This window comes from Ceratotherium simum, chromosome 14 (assembly GCF_057802395.1).
Source record: "Ceratotherium simum simum isolate JZ-2026a chromosome 14, ASM5780239v1, whole genome shotgun sequence".
NCBI lineage: Eukaryota > Metazoa > Chordata > Mammalia > Perissodactyla > Rhinocerotidae > Ceratotherium > Ceratotherium simum.
The window spans coordinates 36402079-36423283 of record NC_141913.1 but is presented as its reverse complement, the minus strand read 5'-3'; the positions used below and the strand labels follow the sequence as shown (position 1 = coordinate 36423283).

General features: G+C 39.4%; 1 protein-coding gene across 1 annotated transcript; it reads left to right on the top strand.

The window, feature by feature from the left end:
* Positions 1-4771: 4771 nt before the first annotated feature.
* IER3IP1 (immediate early response 3 interacting protein 1) lies at positions 4772-20329 on the top strand. Its single transcript, XM_004422513.3, has 3 exons — positions 4772-4951; positions 18118-18219; positions 19116-20329. The coding sequence occupies exons 1-3, from the start codon at positions 4861-4863 to the stop codon at positions 19169-19171; spliced, it is 249 nt and encodes an 82-aa protein (XP_004422570.1). The 5' UTR covers positions 4772-4860; the 3' UTR covers positions 19172-20329.
* The last annotated feature ends 876 nt before the right edge of the window (positions 20330-21205 follow it).

Genomic DNA, 21205 nt, shown 5'->3' with positions numbered 1-21205 from the left:
CAGGCATAGACAATAAAATAAATTTATCTATTAAAATATATTAGGATAAAAATGTTAAAAACCAATAGTCCATTTTTATCATTCTTCAAGGTGTGTCTAAATTTTTAATAAATAACATGCACAATCTTTATCTTAATGAACTTTTTTTTTAATGGATGTAGGAATAGAAATGCTGAGACTTAAAAACAGGAATGGAAAGAGAGCAGCCAACATATTTATTGAAGAATTATTCTAAGATCTGACTTGTGAAAATTTTTTCTTTACCACATATCTGATATTTTTCACTGAGTTAGTGAAAGGTTTTAGCCAATTTAAATAGTGACTATTTTCTTCAATCAGCAAGAGTTTTTATTTTTTACAGATGATTCAGGTATCATACATAGCATTTAAGTCAGCCACGGGAATACAATTAGCAAAATCTAAAATGTCAGAAGTTCCACGAGACAAATGACCCAGTACTCTCAACAAATAAATTGCTTTCCTTACTTAGCTTTAAAAGAAGTACTTGGAGAGGGCCGGCCCCGTGGCTTGGTGGTTAAGTGAGCGCGCTCCGCTGCTGGCGACCCGGGTTCGGATCCCGGGCTCGCACCGACGCGCTGCTTCTCCGGCCATGCTGAGGCCGCGTCCCACATACAGCAACTAGAAGGATGTGCAGCTATGACCATACAACTATCTACTGGGGCTTTGGGGGAAAAAATAAATAAATAAAAAAAGAAGTACTTGGGCTTCTCTGGGGAGAATAAACTGTAGAGAGGCAAAGGTGGACCAGAGAGACCTGTTAGGAGCTAGTGCACTAATCTATGCAAGAGGTGATGGTGGGTTGGACCAGAGTTTTAGTGGTAGAGAAGGTGAGAAGTGGTCAGGTTTGGATATATGTTGAAATTAAAGTCAACAGAATTTGCTGATGGATTGTGTATAGGGTGTGAAAGAAGGAGATAGAGCCAAGGACAATCCAACGTTTTTTCCCTGAACTGCTGGAAGGATGGAGCTGCCATTAACTGAAATGGGATGACTGCAGGCGAGGTAGGTTTCAGAGGGAAATCAGGAGTTTACTTTCGGGCAAGGTAAGCTTGAGATATCTATTAGACACCCAGGTGGTAGTCAGCTGGAAATATCAGCCAAGAGTTCACGGGTGAGTTCTGGGTAGGAGATATAATTTGGGAGTCTTCAGAGTGTATAAATGTTTTCAAGCCATCAGAATAAATTAGATCACCAAAGGAATAACTGTAGGTAGAGTAGGTCTGTTGCTTCAAAAATACTGTGGAACAAACAACTCCAAAATTTAGTGACTGAAAACAACAATTAGTTATTCTTATGGATCTGTGGTTGGATGAGGGTTTGCTGATCTAGGCTGGGCTTGACTGGAGTGATTTGGTTCTGCTCCAAGTGTCTCTCATCCTTCTCCTAGAACCAGTGGGCTAACTCAGGCATGTTTTTTTTCACGGCAATGTCAGAGGCACAAGAAAGAAAGCAGAAACAAATAAGGCCTCTTGAGATTTAGGCTCAGAGCTGGCACAGCATCACCTCCTCCTCATTCCGTTGGCCAAAGCAAGTCATGTAGCTGAAGCCAAAGTCAAGGATCAGCAAAATGATAATGCAGAGGCACTGCTACAGGGAAGGGTAAAAATCTAAGTTCAGTAATGCAGTCTTTCATAAGTCCATGGACTGAGTCCAACCTGGGGCATTTTAACTTTGAAAGGTAAGTTTAACTACTACTTCTACCCTGCTCCCAACATCTAATCAGGAGCCAAACATAAAAATTACCCTAGACATAATCTTAACCATTGCTCTCCTTTGCCTAAAGGAACTTTACTGAAGGCACCCATTCTTTGATTCTTGTCAAAGGAATGAAAACACTGACTCCATATTACTAGTTACAAAGAAAGTCTGTGGCAAGATGTTCCAAGATGCCAAAGTGTGCATTTTAACAGTCTGAAGAGAAACAAGCAAAACAAAACTCGAAGAAGCAAATGATAAGGAAACATCTGTGTCTGACATTGAAAAAATTCTTTCATCCTCAACTGTAGTCTGATAGGATATCTAACATGAATGCATGAAAATGTATCATACAGACGTAAGAAGCTCAGCTCCAAGCAGCACGTTCTAATTTTAAATAGGTCATAGTCAGTAACTTTTTTTCAAGCTGCTAAAATGCAGAATATGCATTTTACCCAGTTCTTGGTTTGGGGATAGATTTTTTTTTATTAATTTATTTTGTGTGTGTGTGTGAGGAAGATCAGCCCTGAGCTAACATCCATTGCCAATCCTCCTCTTTTTGCTGAGGAAGATTGGCCCTGGGCTAACATCTGTGCCCATCTTCCTCTAATTTATATGGGACACCACCACAGCATGGCTTGACAAGCAGTGCGTCGGTCCGTGCCCGGGATCCGAACCTGCAAACTCCAGGTCGCTGAAGCGGAGCATGTGAACTTAACCGCTACGCCACCAGGCCAGCCCCAGATTTTTTTTTTTTTTTTTAACTGAGACAACTATTTTATAAATATATTAACAAATTCCAGGCTTTTGAATTTCTTTGGAAGTAAGGACATCAGAGGAACAATTCTTTTTAAGGATATAATCTGCTGTCATCAGCTTAGGCAACAAGCCTGGGCTTTTGAAAAATAATGAATCAGATAATGTGGTACTAGTACTTGTGTACTATCTTATATTTTAAGCTGCTTTTGCTAGATCCAGAGATTTTGGGTGCTGAAGGAGCCCTAGAAATCATAATTGCCTAATTTTATAGATGAAGTAACAGAGGCCCAGAGAAGTTAACCTGGTTCTTTTGACAATAAAAGAATTGGATCATGTGAGCTGCAACCCAGTGGTGGGTGACACAAAGGGCTAACTGTTGGAGGCTTTATTCTCACCTCTACTCCATCCATCCCCCTTTACCCTCCTCCTCAGTAGACAAACAATCTAGTAAAATCTGTGATTCACTGCTCAACCAAAGCTTCCTGACAAGGACCCCTAGGTACCCCCTCCCCACACCCAGCACAGTGTAGAAATCATGGAGTGGTCACTGCCCACTTAACAGGAACAACCTTCCTTCTCTATCACCAGTGTCTAGAGTTTTGTGGGCCTTGAAAAGCTGGAGGACTTGTTGGTATCCTGTTGTTTCTTTTATTTTCTTTACTTTATCTTCCTGTGCCTCTCCCCACCTGATTTGCACTTAGGGACGATTTTGGAGATAGCATTTATGTATGTCTGTGGGAAATGATACATCTCTTCTTCCCTGTAGGCACTAACCAGCTGATCTATTTTAGCTTAATTTTTTTCTTGAGAGTTTAACTAATTATTCTTTTTTTTTTTTTTTGGCTAGTATCTCTTCCAGCAGCAGCAACACATGGGCTTCCAAAGTCCTTTCTGGGACAGAATGTGCTGCTTTTCCCTTTTCTATTTTAGGGGACCCTGAGAAGTTCAGGAAGTGATTAGTTTGAGTGCTTGCCCTCAAACAATATCTAAAATTTAACATGATTGGACTCAGCCTCTTCCTGCTGCTGTCAAAGATAAACAAAGCTGGACGCCAGTTAGTCAAGACAGATTTTAATCAGTAATACACTATTGCAATGGTGAAGAGGTTCAAGTGTGAACTGAACTCAACTTCAATTTGTACAGAAGTGACAGGGCATTTTGAAAGGGAGAATGAGGGAGTAGAAAGGGAGGTGAGCAGGGGCTCAGTAGAGTCAGTGAAGTGAAAAATTACAAAGGGGTTGTCAGTGTAAATGTTGACTACGCCAGCTGTCTGTTAGCTGGCAGTTATCAAAGTTAGAATTCTATCCTCCCACAGAAACTGCAGGACAGAAGCCTTATCCTTCCTGATGATTACATTTTAAAGGAATGGTTCTCAGGTCCTTGAGAAAGAAACTCCTGAATTGCAGGATATACATATACATCTCAAAGGGACAGAGGAAGGATTCACAATTGTATGCCCTTTTTAGTAAACTCTAAGAAAGGGTGTTCAAGAGCCTGTTTTCAGGTGTTGGCTACAACAAGCTGTGAATTCTTTTGGCAGCCTTAAGCTTTCTCAGGGAGGCACTTTAAGGGGGTCTGGGGACATCCGAGGGATGCAGCCTTGAGCTGTTAGAAACTATGTTAATGTTTGTATAAGTCTTTTAACGTGGGGATATGGGAGTGGATGGAATCATTTGTGTTGAGTATTTGTAGTTATTATGGGCCAAGGTTGAGGCCTAGTTGAGAAGAGGGCTCAGAGGAGCCTGGCTAGAGTTTGATCAAGGAGAGAATGTTTCTCACTGAGTACTTTTAAGACATGTTATTTTATTTAAAAAAAAAAATTATTTGCCAAAGCCTCCGCTTCTTCACCTGTAAAATAGGAATATTAACATCTCATACAGCTCTTGGGAGCATCTAGCACAGCGCTGTCCAATAGAAATATAATGCAAGCCTCACATATCATTATCAGTGTCCTCATAGCCACATTTTTTAAAAAGTAGAAATAAACAGTAAAAATTAATGTTAGTAATTTATTTTATTTACCTAATATATTCAAAATATCATTTCAACATGTAATCAACATTTAAAAACTATTGGGAGATTTGACGTTATTGTTTCGTGCTATCTTTCAAATCTAGTGTGTATTTTACACTTACAGCATCTCAGTTTGGACCAGCCACATTTCAAGTTTTCAACAGCCACATGTCGTTACCGCATTGGACAGCACAGGTCTGCGGCAGACCTAAGCAGACACGCCTTGCTGACGTAAGCGTGGGGCGGAGCTTCTCGGAGAGCGCGTTTTGGGCCTCACCGGCTCCCGTAGAGGAGCGCCGGCCGTGTCGGCGCCACGTCTCCTCCGGCGACGGGAGAAATCTCGGTTGGGCCTCCGGGCGGCTCCGGGCTGCAATGGCCTTTACCTTGTACTCGCTGCTGCAGGCGGCCCTGCTTTGTGTCAATGCCATCGCCGTGCTGCACGAGGAGCGCTTCCTCAAGAACAGTGAGTGGGGCCGCGGGCCGGGCTGAGGGGGCGGCGGCGGAGCCCCGGGGGCGCGGACCCGAGCCGGCCGAGTGAGGGGACTGCCTGGGCTGGGACGGACGAGTGGCCGAGGGCTTTGCTCCTGGGGCCCTTCCTTGGGGAGGGAAGCCGAGCCACTTTGGTCTCACCAGGTTGGAAGTCAACAGCGGGGTGAAGATTGTTCAGCAGACGCCCACTGTGTGCGGGACATTGGGGTCGGGATGGGCGAGGGATACAGAGATGAGCCAGGGACGCCCCTGCCTGCTGTTAGTTTAGGTTAGTAATTTAATGCACTTCTCTGTGACCGCTTCTAATGGTTAAAAATCTGGGGTCTGAGTTTCCAGTTAAAGAGGGAGGGGCCTGGCTCATTTTGGAGCATAGGTAATGGAAGAATGAACTGATGGAGGGCCGTAGGGGTTCCTGGGCTTTGGGGATAGGAGGAAAGGGAAAGTGTTGGGATTATCACGACACCCAGCCACCCACATTTCAAGAAAAGTTTATTCATCACAGCTTATTGGCTGCCTACCATGTGCCAGGCTAAAATCTAAGAATACAAAGATGAAGGTACAAGTTATGCCTACCAGGACCTCACAATCAGCAATCTCCATGCCATCCTGGGCAGGCCACTTCTTGCTGTATGAGGCAGAATTAACGCAAGATACTGCATGATGTGCTCATTTGCTGCAGTATACCAGATATGTCTGTGTGACTCACTCAAACTCAAACCCATGAGCAAGATTGATTCGTTTCATTTATTCCTTCAGAAGAAATTTATTGAGCACAAATTATGTGCCAGGCCCGTGTAATAGGAGCTGAGGTTACAGCAGTTACCCTGCCCTTCTAATGGAAGTTAATCTAAATAAAAACTGAACAAGTAGTAATAACAAGTATGCAGAATGTTGTGAAGGAGAAGTACAGGTAGATACTAACTTGTGAATCTGAAAACTTCTTGAAGGAAGTGTGTCTAACCCAAAATCTGATAAGTGAGTAAACATTAACCAGGTGAAGATGAAGGGCTGGGAGAAGTTGGGAGGGTGAGGAGTAAGAGCGGTGTGAAAACTGGGGCAGGTGAAAACAAGGTCTTAAGCAGGGCAGTGACATGAACAGATTTGTGTTGTTTGCAAAGATCTTTCTGACTACAGTGTGAAGGACAGATTGGAAGGGTAGAGAGTGGGTGTGGAAAGCACCATTCCAAATAGGGCAAGTAGAGATGCTGGATATAATAGCAGTCAAGTGGGTATCGTTACAGTAATAACTAACACTTAACACCATGTCCCAGGATCTGTATCAGGTGCTTGATATATATTAACTTGTGTAACCCTCGCAACAATCCCATGAGATAGCTACTGTTTTCATCCCCACTTTACAGATTGGGAACGTGAAGCACAAAAGAGAGTAGGTAATTTTTCTAAGATCGCACAGCTAGAAAGTGGCAGAGCTAGGATTCAGCTTAGGCAGTGTGACTCAGCAGTCCATCTCTTTCATCACTATACTATACAGAAAAGTAGAAAGGATTATATTGTGGGTTGAATTTTGACCTCCCCAAAAATGTATTGAAGTCCTAACGTTTGGTACCTGTGAATGTGACCTTATTTGGAAATAGGGTCTTTGCAGGTATAATCAAGTTTAGATGAGGTCACACTGGGTTAGGATGGGCCCTAGATCCAATGAGGTGTCCATATGAGGAGAGAGAGATACAGAGACACACAGACACACACAAGGAAGAAGCCCAAGTGACAACAGAGGCAGAGAGATTGAGATGATGCACCTACAACCCAAAGAATGCCAAGGATTGCCAGTAACTACCAGAAGCTAGGAGAGAGGCATAGACGAGATTATCCCTCAGAACCCCCAAAAGGAACCAACCCTGCCAGCACCTTGATTTTGGACTTCTGGCCTTCAGAACTGTGAGAAAATAAATTTCTGTTGTGTTAAGCCACCCAATTTGTGGCGCTTTTTTACAGTAGCCTTAGGAAACTAATACAAATCAGAAGATATTTTAAAGGTAGAAAAGGCAGAATTTACTGTTTGGATTGGAAATGAGGGAAAGAGAAAAAAGTCAGAGATCTCTCTTGGTTTTCTGCCTTAAGCAACTGAGTGAAGGATAGTACCTTTACTGGATTAGAAAGTACTGGAGGCAGGGGCCGGCCCCATGGCTTAGCAGTTAAGTGCGCGCGCTCCGCTGCTGGCGGCCCGGGTTCGGATCCCGGGCGCGCACCGACGCACCGCTTCTCCGGCCATGCTGAGGCTGCGTCCCACATACAGCAACTAGAAGGATGTGCACCTATGACATACAACTATCTACTGGGGCTTTGGGGAGAAAATAAATAAATAAATAAAATCTTTAAAAAAAATAAAAAAGAAAGTACTGGAGGAAAATTGGGGATGGTGGTGGCGGATAAGAAGGTAAAGAGATAATGAAATAAGTTTTGGACATGGTGAGTCTGAGATTTCTGTGAGATATGCAAGTGGAGATGTGGAATAGTCAGTTGGACTTAAGTCCGTAGAACAGCAGCAAGAGCCAGAGTGGAGGTTAAAATTTGAGTTTGTCAACCACAGATGATAAATGAAGCCGTGTGAAGGGATGAAATTGCTTAGGGAAAGAACAGAGTACAAAGAGAATTGGTGACCAGGACAGTCCTAGAATTTCTTCCAGTATTTAATGTTTAGGTAGAGATGGAAGAGCTGACAGGAGAAATTGATGAGTGAGCAAAACAGAGAGATGGGAAAGTCTAGACCGTGGGTTTCACAGAAGCCACGGAGTGTTTGAAGAAGGAGAAGTAGTACAACAGTGGAATACTCTGAGAAGCCAAGTAAGATAAGGACTGAAACGTGTCCTAAGGATTCAGGGTAGTAGAGGTCATTGGTGATTTTACAAGAGCAGTTACAACAGTGGATAAAATCTAGATTGGAATGGGTTGAGAAATGAGTGGAAAGTGATAAGATGGAGACAGCAAAATTATCCAGTGTTATCACGAAGTTGGAGAAAATGAAGAAAAGGTAGCTAGAAGGAGAGGCGGGGATATGTTTTGTGGTGGTGGTTTTATTTTTAGATAGGAGAGGCTTGAGCATGTCTCAGTAGCGACAATGAGAACTAGCCAGGTCTCTTCAACAAGTCAACGCTATGAAAACAGTGGGGAGAGAGCACTGCGGCAAATATACAAAATACAAGAAAGACAAAAAAAGAGAGAGAGATGTAAGGGAGATATTCATATGGGGTGTGTGGACCTTGATCGAATTCTAGTTCAAACATATCAACTGTAAAAAACCTTTTGGGAACATTGATGAAATTTGAATATGAACTAGATACTAGGTGATATTAAGGAATCACTATAAATTTTGTTAGTATGATAATGGTATTGTAGTTATATGGGAAAATATCCTTATTTTTCAAAAATGCATACTGAAATATTTATTTAGGAGTGAAATCGTATAGTACCAGTAATTTACTTCTAAAGTATTCAAGCAGAAAAAAGATGACGCACATATGGCAAAAAATTCACAATTATTAAATCTGAGTGATAGGTGTGTTTTAAAACTTTCATAATTAAAGGTAAAAGAATTGCTAATGGAAAGGATCTAGTAATGATAGAGAAGTAAAAAATACAGGAGAAAAGTGAGGTAATTGGTAGCTCAAGGATTCTGAGGTAAAAAGGGTTGGGTTCTGAGGTGCAGATGGATGAGATGATATTTAGTAGGAGGTGGGATACTTTCTTCATTGAAAAAGAAGAAAGGATTGGCTGGAGAAGCAGGAGGTTCCTAGATTTGGTGGCAGGAAGTTTTTCTTCATTCCTTATAACAAATGGGCCAATCACTATGAATGAGGTGGAAAAGATGTAGCAGTGAACATGACACAGTGTGTCTGTTCTCATATATCTACAGTATAATGGTAGAACAGATATTTTAAAATAAGCATACAAACAGTTCGTTAGGTCTGGGATAAATGCTTTGAAGAAAGAGAACTGGGTAAGAACCATGGGACTGTCACCTCCTGGTTGAATGAGGACGGTGTCAGTTCCTAAGGAAATAGCATTTAAAGCTGAATCCTGAAATAGAAAAAGGAATTAGTCTATTTTAAGGTACCTTTAGGACTTCCAAGTGGCGATGTCATGTAGGCAGTTGCATATACAGGTCTGGTGCCCAGAAGGGAGGTCTGGGAAAGATTGACCTGTGGGGATTTTCAGTATTGGCTGGTAATTTGAAACCATTAGAATGTAGGCTGTCTCACAGAGAGAGAAGAGGTCCAAAGATTGAGTCCTGAAATTATTTATTCCTGTCAGTTCTTGGTTGCAAGCAACAGAGGCTGATTCTGGCTGATTAAGACAAAAGAAATTTTCTAAGAGTTTATTGGACAAATAGAACAGTGGAACAGAGTGGAGAATCCAAATACAGACCCGTATTTAAATGGATGCTTAATTTATGATAAAGGTAACACAGCAGAGCATGATAGAAACGATGGCCTTTCAATAAATGATTCTGGGTTAACTGGATATCTGAAAAGAAATAAATGAATCTTGACTCTCTACCTCACACCAAACACAGAAGTCAATTGCAAGAGCATTGTAGATCTAAATGGGAAAACTAAAACAAAGCTGAAAGGGCCATTTTATAAGTATTGTAGGTTTTGTGGGTCAAGAGGCAGAATTGAGGCTATTAAGTACATATTTACATAACCATTTAAAAATGAGAAAAACCATTCTTTCTTTTCCCATCTTTATTGAGATATAATTGACATATAACATTGTGTAAGTTTAATATGTACAATGTGATGATTTGATACACATACATCTTGTGAAATTCTCACCACAATAAGGTTGGTTAACACGTAATTATCCTTTTGTTGTTGTTGTTTTGGTAAGAATGTTTAAGATCCACTCTCACAGCAACTATCAAGTATACAATACAGTACCATTTTAGAGACCATGCTGTACATTAATTAGATCCCCAGAACTTACTCATCTTATAACTGAAAGTTTGTACCTTTTGACTGACATCTCCCCATTTCCCCCACCACTCAACCCCTGACAACCACCATACTGCTGTCTGTTTCTATGAATTTGCTGTTTTTGGATTCCACATATAAGTGAGTTAATATGGTATTTGTCTTTCTCTGTCTATTTCACTTAGTGTAATGCCTTCAAAGTCCATTCATGTTGTCACAAATGGCAGGGTTTCCTTCTTTTTTATGGCTAATATCCATTGTATATATATACATACCTCATTTTCTTTATCCATTCATCTGTCATTGAACACTTAGGTTGTTTCCATGCCGTGACTATTGTGAATAATGCTACAATGAACATGGGAGTGCAAATATCTCTTCGAGAGAGTGATTTCATCTCTTTTGGATAAATACCCAGAAGTGAGATTGCTGGATCATATAGTAGTTCTATTTTTAATTTTTTGAGTACGTCCATACTGTTTTCCATAGCGGCTGTAGCAATTTCCATTCCCATCAACAGTACATAAGGGTTCCCTTTTCTCCACATTCTTCCCAGCATTTATTACCTTTTGTCTTTTTGAAGATAGCCATTCTAACAAGAGCTAGGTGATATCTCATTGTGGTTTTGATTTGCATTTCTCTGATGATTAGTGATGTTGAACACCTTTTCCTGTGCTTGTTGGCCATTTTTATTTCTTTGGAAAAATGTCTATTCAAGTCCTCCACCCATTTTTACTCGGATCGTTTGAAATTCCCTTGTTAATGGAGAGCACTTCCAGAATGGTGGCTTGAGGACCTCCATGGATCCTCTTTCCAATGGAACAACTATAACTAGTGAAAATTATTTCAAAAACAAACATTTAAAGTCTCTGGGAGGGGCTGGCCCAGTGGCATAGTGGTTAAGTTTGCGCACTCCGCTTCGGCAGCCCAGGGTCCACAGGTTCAAATCCTGGGCGCGGACCTATGCACTGCTTATCAAACCATGCTGTGGTGGTGTCCCAGATAAAGTAGAGGAAGATGGGCACGGATGTTAGCCTGGGGCCAATCTTACTCAGCGAAAAGAGGAGGATTAGCGACAGATGTTAGCTCAGGGCTAATCTTCCTCACAAAATAAATAAATAAATAAAAAAGAAAGTCTCTGGGAGTTGTCATAAGAGCATACAGCAAATGGAGAAATATTTTTTTCAAGAAAATCTATTAAATCTCAGTAAGAACAGTGAGAATCTCTGGCATTTGAGCCATAACCTGCTCTCCCTGTCCTCCCAAAAAAAGCAAAAGGAAGGAAATAAGATTACAGTGAAAATTAATGAAATACAAAGTAGGAAAACAATAGAAAGAATCAACAAAACCAAAAGCTGGTTCCTTGAAAAGATCAACAGAATTGGTAAACCTTTAGCTAGACCAAGAAAAAAGAAAGAAGACTCAAATTACTAAAATCCAAAATGACAGAAGGGGGATATCCCTACTGACCTTAGAGAAATGAAGAAGATTGTAAGGTAATAGTGTGAACAGTTGAATGCCAACAAATTAGATAACTTAAATGAAGTGGACAGATTCCTAAAAAGATACAAACTATTGAACTGACTTAAGAAGAAATAGGAAATCTGATTAGACCTATAATATGTAAAGAGATTGAGTTAGTAATTTAAAATCTTCTAGCAAAGAAAAGCCCAAGATTCAGTGCTGGATTCTGCCAAACATTTAAAGAAGACTTAATACCAGTTCTTCACAAATTCTTCCAAAAAATAGGAGGAAGTACTTTCCAACTCATGCCATGAGGCCAGTATTAACCTGGTATGCAAACCAGAGAGAGACATCACAGGAAAAGAAACTACAGACCAATATGTCTTATGAATATAGCCTAACAAAATACTGGCAAGCTAAAGCAAATGGGATTTACCCTGGGAATGCAGAGTTGGTTTAACATTTGAAAATCATTGTAATTCATCATACTAATAAAATAAAAATCACATGATCATCACAATAGATGCAGAAAAAACATTTGACAAAATCCAACACCTTTTCATGATAAAAACACTCAACAAACTAGGATAGGAGGGAATTTCCTCAATCTGATAAAGAACATCTATGAAAACCCCCCAGTTAACATATTTAATGATGAAAGACTGAGTGCTTTCTCTGATTAGGAGTAAGAAAAGGATGTCCTCTCTTGCCACTTAGTTTAACATTGTACTGGAGATTCTAGCCAGGGCAATTAGGTGAGAAAGAGGAAATAAAAGACATCCAGATTGTGAGGTTGAAAAAGTAAAACTATCTCTTGTTTGCAGATGACATAATCTTGTATATAGATAATCCTAAGGAATCACTAAAAAACTATTAGAACTAATAAATGAGTTCAGTAAGCTTGCAAGAGACAAGATCAGTAAGAAAACTCACTTGTTTTTCTATACATGAACAATCAAAAATGAAATTAAAGAAACAATTTCATTAACAGTATCAAAAAGAATAAAATACTTAGGAATAAACTTGACAGAAGTGCAAGTCTCATTCTATGAAAACTACAAGGCATTGCTGAATGAAAGTACAAAAGAATGATATTTTTAAAGATAAAGACATCCCACGTTCATGAATCAGAAGACTTAATATCGTTAAGATGACAATACTTAACAATATTAGTGATTTACAGATTTAATGCAATGCCTATCAAAATCTCAGTTGGCTCTTCTGCAGAAACTAAGTCGATCCTAAAGGAAATGCAAGGGACCCAGAATAGCCAAAACAGTCTTGAAAGAGAATACAGTGCCCAGACTTTACTTCAGACCTGCATTCAAAATTCCTAGAAGTGAAGTTCAGCAGTGTGTCTTTTCCAGATTTTCCGCAGGTGATTGAGATTTGTGCTCCAAGATGAAAATTACTCCCACAAACTATTTGAATGCCCAGATATGTTAATACCTTGCCCTCCAGGACTTTGTCTTCCACATTTCCTCTTTCTCTTCTAACACAGAAATGTTTTGTCTGAGCATGTGTTTTGAATATGGTCCCAGAACTAAGGGAAAACACCACATTGGCTTGTCTAAGTGGATAAGCTATTGTTTTAAAATATCTAAATATGTTTTTAAAAAGAATTTTAAAATATTTTAAGTACTCATTAAATATTGTTTATGTAGGCTCTTAACTCTTCTTGCCTAGATTTTATAGTAACCTCACTGGTCACCGTGCCTCCAGTTCTGCCTCTCTTTGTTCTACCTTCCATGAGAAGCTGAGCATGTTCCTCAGTGGTTTGAAATTTTTGAGTTCTTCAATATCCATAGCCTTCAATATAAAATTCAAACTTCCTCTTACAAGCCTATCATAATGTGTCCCTTCCCTCCTGTCCTTCCCCTTCTTTTACCTTCCCCAGTGTTTACCATGTGTGCCATTCTTCCTGTGGTGCTCTTCCTCACTGCTGAGCCTTTACTCATACTATTTTCTCTGCCTGCAGTGACCTTGACTTACCTCCTTTCTTTGACTGGCTAACTCCTCAGCCTGTCCTTCAAGGGCTACCTCTGGCATTTGCCTCTCCCAGAAACCATCTCTGACCCATTTCATGGGTCATAGCATCACTGCAGTTTCTTTTCTGTCTCCAGTAAGGAGACTGGTGATGACAAGGATCCTCTTATCTTTATAATTCCATCAGTCAATGAGTGTTTTCTAAATAACTGAATAGTGTTTCCCGTTATCATTTCTTGCAATTCCTGATTTGAGAGCTATATATTTATATAAATAGTTCAGCCAGTATTTTGGCTGTAGTGCAGGGAATGTGTTGTTTCTTCTAGTACTCCACAATGATGCTAATTTCCTTTTTGTACAAGAAAAAAATCACTGTGGATTTTAATACCTGCCAAAATTGTTCTTACTAGTTTTTGTTTGTGGTGCCCAGTATCAATTTGACAAGTATGTATTATGTCTAGTACTAGTTATGAGTGATACAAAAGAAACATTTCCCACACGAAACAGTATATTAGTCAGCTCCAACTGCCATAACAAAATATCATGGACTAGGTGGCTTAAACAAGAGAAATTTATTTTCCCACGGTTCTGGAGGCTGGAAGTCTGAGATCAGGCTGCCAGCATGGTCTGAGTTCTGGTGAGGACTCTTCCTGGCTTGCAGATGGCTGCCTTCTCCCTGTGTTCTCACATGGCTGGGCAGAGAGAGAAAAGGCGTGAGGGAGGGAATCGAGATCTCGCTTCTCCTCTTTTTGTAAGGCCACAGGCCTATCAGATTAGGACCCTACCCTTATGATCTCATTTAACCTTAATTACCTCCTAAAGACCCTGTCTCCAGATACAGCCTCTTTGGGAGTTAGGGCTTCAACATATGAATTTGGGGGGAACACAGGTCCGAATGTTAAGAATTGTTCCTTCTTGACTGTCAGTTCATTTTTAAGTGTAAGGCACTGAGAGGCTCATCGGAAGCTCTGGGTATGTGGTTGGGGCTTGTTTACTGGTGGGCCTCACTGTAAAGTGATTGAAGAAGTTAGCTGTTTTGTTGAGACCCCCAAGATGTCCGTATCTTAAGTCTTTCTTCCTGGGCAGCTGGCTAATTTCCAGAATTCTAACTTCCTGTCTGCAGAATATAAGTGTTACATGTCCAGACTTACATGAGAGACAAGCAGGGGAAATGGGCAGGAATCTTACACTTTGGTATGCAGACTTTCATTCAGTCCACCCTCCCTGGATGTCCCCAGGTCCAGAGCTTCTGTGTTTCAATCTCTGCTGAGAGTAAACCTCCTGTGTTCCAATGGGGTAAGAGAGGAACAGCCTTCCCATCAGTTCAGTCTAGGGAAAGCGGGGAGGGAGCAGCACTAACTGATCTTATATAGACTTTCAGTTAATCCTCCTATTTTTCATCCCTGTCGCCCACACTGGATATTTGAGGTTTCTCTCACCTCTCCAGGGTTCTCACCACAATTTACCTTAGTTTTTTATTGTGTGTTCCCTGAAGGTTTGGGTTTCAGCTTTCTCTGCTAAGTCAGTTACTATTCCATTTATTTTTTATTGTCCAAATTTTGATCGACTTCTCTTGCCTGGAGACTTCTCTGTTGTTAACTTATTCTTTTGTTGGCATTTTTAGTAGAGTTTCAGGAGAAAGCTAAAAGTGTGTATCCATTGATGAAGTTCAGGACACACTACCCCAAAATATAGCACCTTGGAATATTGAATATGTTAAGCTGAAGGAGTTTAACAATAGCAGAAGCAGAGAGGTCACTCTGCCCTCCTCCCCCCCTCCCCCTCCTTTCCTGAAAGCAGGAGATAAGTCTCCTGTGTGTACCAGGAGGAAGGGAGACATCCTTATCACCAGAGACAGAATTTAGGGCCTGGAAGGCTATATAAACTTGGTTACTTTTTCACCTTTTACTACCCATAGCCCAAATGCCTTATTCTTGCTAATTCTTCACAAATTTCTTGTTTCGTTGTCTAAAAGGTATAAAAGTTTCCTGCTCTGTTCACTTCTTTGAGTCTTCGTTCTCTTGTGAAGGCTGTCGTGTACATGTAAAAATTTAATAATATTTGTATGCTTTTCTCCTTTTAATCTGTCTGGGTCAGTTTAAGTTTCAGGCCTGCCAGGGACTCTAAGAGGGTCAAGGAAAACTTTTTCCTCTCTTAGCCCATCATGTTTAACCAGAACCAGGCTGCTTTCTTACTGTGCAGAGCTGTTATGTAGGTTTATATGAGTAAGACTAAACTAGTTGGGAAATTATCCCAGTCATTCTGCTTTCCCATAGAAATTTTCCTGTAGCAGTTACACAGTTTGGAAAATGACACAGCTGACGGTGGTGGTGATTTTGTGTTTCGTGTCTGGCTGGAGACGAATATGAAATAGTTTTTACCACATTATAAGTAGTTAAAGACTGGTACTACATCTTTGAACTTAGATTACAAAACGAGGACTGCCATATGGTGGAGAATGCTGATCGAGCTGCCTAGAAGACTAAGACAAATATATGGAAGAAAGAAATTATATAAAACTTGTAATATAGTAAAAGCAAATGTTGGAGAAGCAGCATAAGTATATTTGCTTGCCAGAGAGAGAAGTAGATCTGGAAGTAGGAGGCAAGATGCAAGTATATCTTCTGAAATTGTTTTTAGCTTGGAAGAAATATTGGAAGATTTCTTCCCCCCTCCCCAAAAGCTACAATTGAATGATTGGTTCATGTTATACTTCATGTCTTAAAAATAAAGAAATAGAGTTCTTTGGAAGTCTTATCTACGATCCTAGAATTTACCTTATCTTACTTTATCCCAGATTTACTCAATCTACTATAATTCAGTTTAATTCCACAAACATTTACTAAGTACTTGCTGTGGGGTGGTGGGTAGAAGAGAGTGGAAAGTTGAAGAAAGACTAAATTCAGCTCCTATCTTCCAGGATTTTTTAATCTAATGGAAGACACTTGAAAACAACTAACCAAGAAAGAGAACAAAGTTGCTACAATCAGTAGCAACTATTTGGGGAGCAAAGAGAAAGAAGGTTTATTATGACATGGGAGGGAATTAGGAAAGACCTTGACATTGAAGTCAACGAGACCTAGATTCATAAGGTGCCTTTGACATGTACAGCAATTAGTGGGTAATTCAGTGTGAATAGGAATACTTGGAAGGTTGTGGTAGGATATAAGGCTAGAATGTCAATTTAAGGAGTTTTTAACTTCATTTAATAGACAGTGGGAATTATGACACATTGTGAGGTAGAAAGATCTGACCCTTTAAGGGAGAAAACTCGCGTTGAGACAGCAAGATTGCAGAGGCATGTATTGAAAGAGTCTCGAAAGAAATAGTAGCAGCTGTCATAGTAATCACTGTGATGGTGATTGTACTACGGGAGCTCAAAAAAGAGTGACACCCCTGTGGACTGGGAAGGCTGTAAGTCCAATGTGAGCTAAGCCTTGAAGGGTGAGTGGGAGTCAAAATACATCAGCTCTGTTGTGAACTTTAATTTTTTTTTTTTTTTATGAGGAAGATCAGCCCTGAGGTAACATCTTCCAATCCTCCTCTTTTTACTGAGGAAGAGGGCCCTGGGCTAACATCCATGCCCATCTTCCTCCACTTTATATGGGATGCTGCCACAGCATGGCTTGACAAGCAGTGCGTCGGTGCGCGCCCGGATCCAAACCTCCAAACCCCGGGCCACCACAGCGGAGCGCGCGCACTTAACCGCTTGCATCACTGGGCCGGCCCCGTGAACTTGAATTTTAAATTAGTTTAATATCACAACATATCTCAGTGTTGATGTGACAAAGCAAGCAACCATTATTTAACCTTTAATTCAACCAAATAAAAGTTGATTGAGCAAAGTGAAGTCTTGTTTCCTAATACTTGGTTCTTTCATTTATAAAATAAAGACTTGCTCTCTATCTTCAAGTTTAAGGGTTAGCATGTCAGGAATTAATTAAGCCCTGTAGTCATATGAGATAAAAAAAATACATAGTCATATAAGATGAAAAATGGACCTGAAGTGAGGACAGGAGAAGGACACGTTGCAAAAAGGAGGACATGTAAGTCTAGAAGAATGTGTAAGGCAATAACAAAAGAAATAGCAGATAAAGGTTAAGAAATAATGATTTATAATATCAGAAAAATGATACAGAAGAAAGTAAAAGACTCAATTACAGAAAATAAGTGGGGTAGTGGGCTAAATTCCTCTCCTGAAAATTGAGAATTGAGGAGGAATGATCAAGTTAAAGAACAATGTGCCCCTGCTGGCGGGATAGAGCATGCTGTGAAGGCCTAACCAAGCTGTGACCAGGTTTACGTTAAAATTTCCCCCAAGAAATGTAGGTGGTGAATCTCAGCTACAACATTTTTATGCCAATAATTATGTTGGGTTTTATAAATTCTGAATTGAGCTAATTAATTATTCCACTTGACGATATGCTTTGGTTTTCAGTTCTGACCTGAAAATGTTTTGTGTGTTCATTTAAAAACAGAGAAAAAACCGATTAGGGTGTCACAACAGTCATCTTTACTGAATTAAATGCCATGGAATAATTTATTAGACTGTAGTTGATTTTATAAAATCAAGGTGGAAATGAAATGAGTCTTTGCTGCTTATCAAAAGTAAAAATTATACTCTAAAGTTTTTAAGTCATGACTTTTTATTTTATGTTTTTAACAAAGGCTCAAAATAATCTTTAGAAGATGACTAATGAGGGAGTGAGGGGAGTGCATCATAAATTTTAACACAGATAATCATGTTTATATGCAGTTGGCTGGGGAACAGACCAGGGAATTGGCGGATTCGGAGAGGAGCCAGGAATTAAATCTCAGCTAACGAACCTTATTCGATCTGTAAGAACTGTGATGAGAGGTAAGAAGAAAAACTAGTGGAACACTCTTAAGTTTTAATTTTGTGGTTTGATTTAAGTAGCAAAGTTTCCGAGTGTGAATACTATCACGTACCATTTTCGCAGTGGGAATTTTTTTCTCTTTAACCTGGCTTTACTGCTTTCATAGTTTGCCTCTTATTTTTGTTTAAGCTAGTTGATGCAAATGGAATGATCAGTGATATAATCCGTTTGTATGTTACCTCTCAGAGTTGAAAGACAATGATGTTCTTGCCTTTTGAAAACTCGGTTGCTTCCAAGTAGTAAAGTCATCTAGAGTATTGTAAGGCTTTCAAGAGAAAAATAAAGGTCCCCTATCTGTTATTCTATTATAAAATATTTTAGAGCAACTCAAGAAAGAAGAATTTAAAACCTTTTACTTAAAACCGTGAAAATTAGGATCTCTCTCTCGTCTCTCTGTCTCCCTCTTTCTTTATATAGCTGCCTTAATCACAGCTCACAACTTTGGATAGAATGATAAATAAGTTCATTCTTAATTTAGTGATGAAGCTATGGAATCTTCTTTGCACTGTATTTCTAACGTCAGATGTCACTGGCAGTAGAATGTAAGTCTACTTCTGCCTGGGTCCAGTGTGCTTCTCTGTTCTCAGAGCTGCACCAGCACTATCCACAGATGTTTTTGTATTGATCTAGTTCTACCAGTGTGAACCTTATCCCCAGTCACACAAGCCTCTTTCAAGTAAGTTTTGGATTTTATGATCCCCAGTGCATGTTTGAATGTTTCTCTGTTACAAGTATTTGCAACATGATTATGATGACATATTGTTAGTATTTTTATCCTTTCTGGATGCTAGTAACTATGACTTAGTTTTTTCCTGATATTTTCTTTATAGTAACAAACTGTTTTGTTTCTTTGCAGTGCCATTGATAATAGTAAACTCAATTGCAATTGTATTGCTTTTACTATTTGGATGAAGATCAATGGGGGAAATGGAGATTCAGAAGAAGAGCTGCCAGCAGAAGTTATTACTTCAGTCTTTATTGGAGTATACGTATCTTAGCTGGCTGTCCTTGGACTTGACAAAAATGTAATCCTGACAATAAAACCAGAATCCCTATTTATCTGATTTTTTTAAATGTTGCACTTATAGTTTCATTAGAAAAAGATCAGATCATCAGAGGCAGTAACTATCCAGGACTGGAATACATTTGATTGCTGACTGTTAATAAAAGTTTATGCTATGCTAATAATTGTTAAAAGGGTACAGGACTGTCATTTCTGTGTTTTTAGAGATTTTTCTCTCTCACTTCTCAGGGATGAATTTTTTTTTCAAAGTTTTGAAGTTCCTTGTGACTTAGCTATGATATGAGTGTGATTATCTTCCTAGATAAAATTTAAAGGATTTTTTAAAAGTAATTACGACATATAAAATGATAACTAGATAATTTGGATAATTTTATTTTGAACTGTTTGATTAAATATTTTGTCTATATATTGTCTCAGCTATGAAAAATTTATAGTAACTATTGAGAAGCAGTACTCTCTGATTTCAGGGAGAATTCTAATTTTGTAAGTCAGATAGTCACATGATGATTGTGTTTTTGTTTTAAATTCTTTTCATGCATTTGTTATTTATTAATTGGCCTGAATGATGAGACCAGATCAGTATCTACATATTTTTGTTGGTAGAAAAACCTGTGTAGAAAAGTCCATGCCCTTTTTACAATGATGACTTATTTTTTTTAATCAGCATAAATATTAGCCTGTAAGAGCAATCCTAAACAATCACAATTAAACTATACTACATAAGAAGACTTTATTGTGAAGCATTTACCCCTCCCCAAATTATCACATTTCCATCTCTTTGAGTAGCACAAGAAGCAGTATGATTCTTAATTCTTCATTCTGTCTGTCAGTAGAGCATTCATGCTGGATAAGTTGTTTTTTGTTTTGTTTTTATGTCTTAGACCATCCCATATTTGCTCATCCCGTAATACAGTTTTATGCAGAAAGATTAAAACTATGTAAATGGTTTTTCTGGAAATTATCAGTTATAATACTTTAAAGGGTGTGGAATGGCATCTTTGTTTATAGGAGAACATTTCTAAATAAAAGTTAAATTTTGAAGTCAAGCACTTGTTTTTGTACCTTAGTATATACCTGTCAGTGTTAACTGAATTAATCTCATTTTGTTGTAATACTTCTTATATATGTTCCTTGCTGTAAAATCACTGAGCACAGATTTAATGAAAGTAAACATTCACAATCCATTTTTTGCTTCAATGAATTAACTGAATTGCTGACATATATCAAGAAGACTCATGAGCAACTTTTAATCTGTGACTTAAGTTACTTCTGAAGCTTTGGAGCAGGTATTGAATGCCTCTTGGCCATGTCTGAGCTAGAGATGGATGATCTCTGGGCCTCGGGTTTGCAGCTGAACCAAAGAAATGTACCAGGGATTCTTAGTTGATTACTTAGCTCATGTGAGTAACTAACATATTTGGCACTTAGAGGCAATGTTCTTTTGGCCTGACAAAGATCTGATGCATGAATCCGAGTTTAAGTCACTGAACAGATTCGAAAGAAGCCGTTAATTGAGAGCACTCCCATTTCTCTACAGGCTATGAGCCATACAGAATTTTAAAAAGAAAAGAGAGACCTTGGCCTAAGGCCATTTTCATGTCAGACATTACAACACACCTTCATGTTCATTTAGTTTCGGGATACTGTCCAAGTTCACACTCCAATGAGCAGCAGTCACAGCAGGGCAGGATCAGAGTATTCTGTAGCAAAGCAGTTCTGAGGAAAGTGAAGCACTGAACATCAAAATATTTCATCTCTGGAGGCCACTTACACGATGCTAGCTTTAATGTGCCTGAAGGGAGGTCTGTAAGCTTTCACAGGTTAGCCCTGCTTTCCCCAGAGCAGTTCCGATTCAGTAACTATAGTATCTTATTTTAGTAGACAGCAACTTAAGTGCCCGTTTGCTTCCTCACATCCTCCCC

What these genes read in the sequence shown, in the direction of transcription:
- IER3IP1 (XM_004422513.3), top strand. Translation starts at nt 4,861, where the DNA reads ATGGCCTTTACCTTGTACTCGCTGCTGCAGGCGGCCCTGCTTTGTGTC. An exon ending in GGAGCGCTTCCTCAAGAACA is followed by an intron (nt 4,952 to 18,117) that starts GTGAGTGGGGCC and finishes GTTTATATGCAG; the next exon opens with TTGGCTGGGGAACAGACCAG. An exon ending in TGTAAGAACTGTGATGAGAG is followed by an intron (nt 18,220 to 19,115) that starts GTAAGAAGAAAA and finishes GTTTCTTTGCAG; the next exon opens with TGCCATTGATAATAGTAAAC.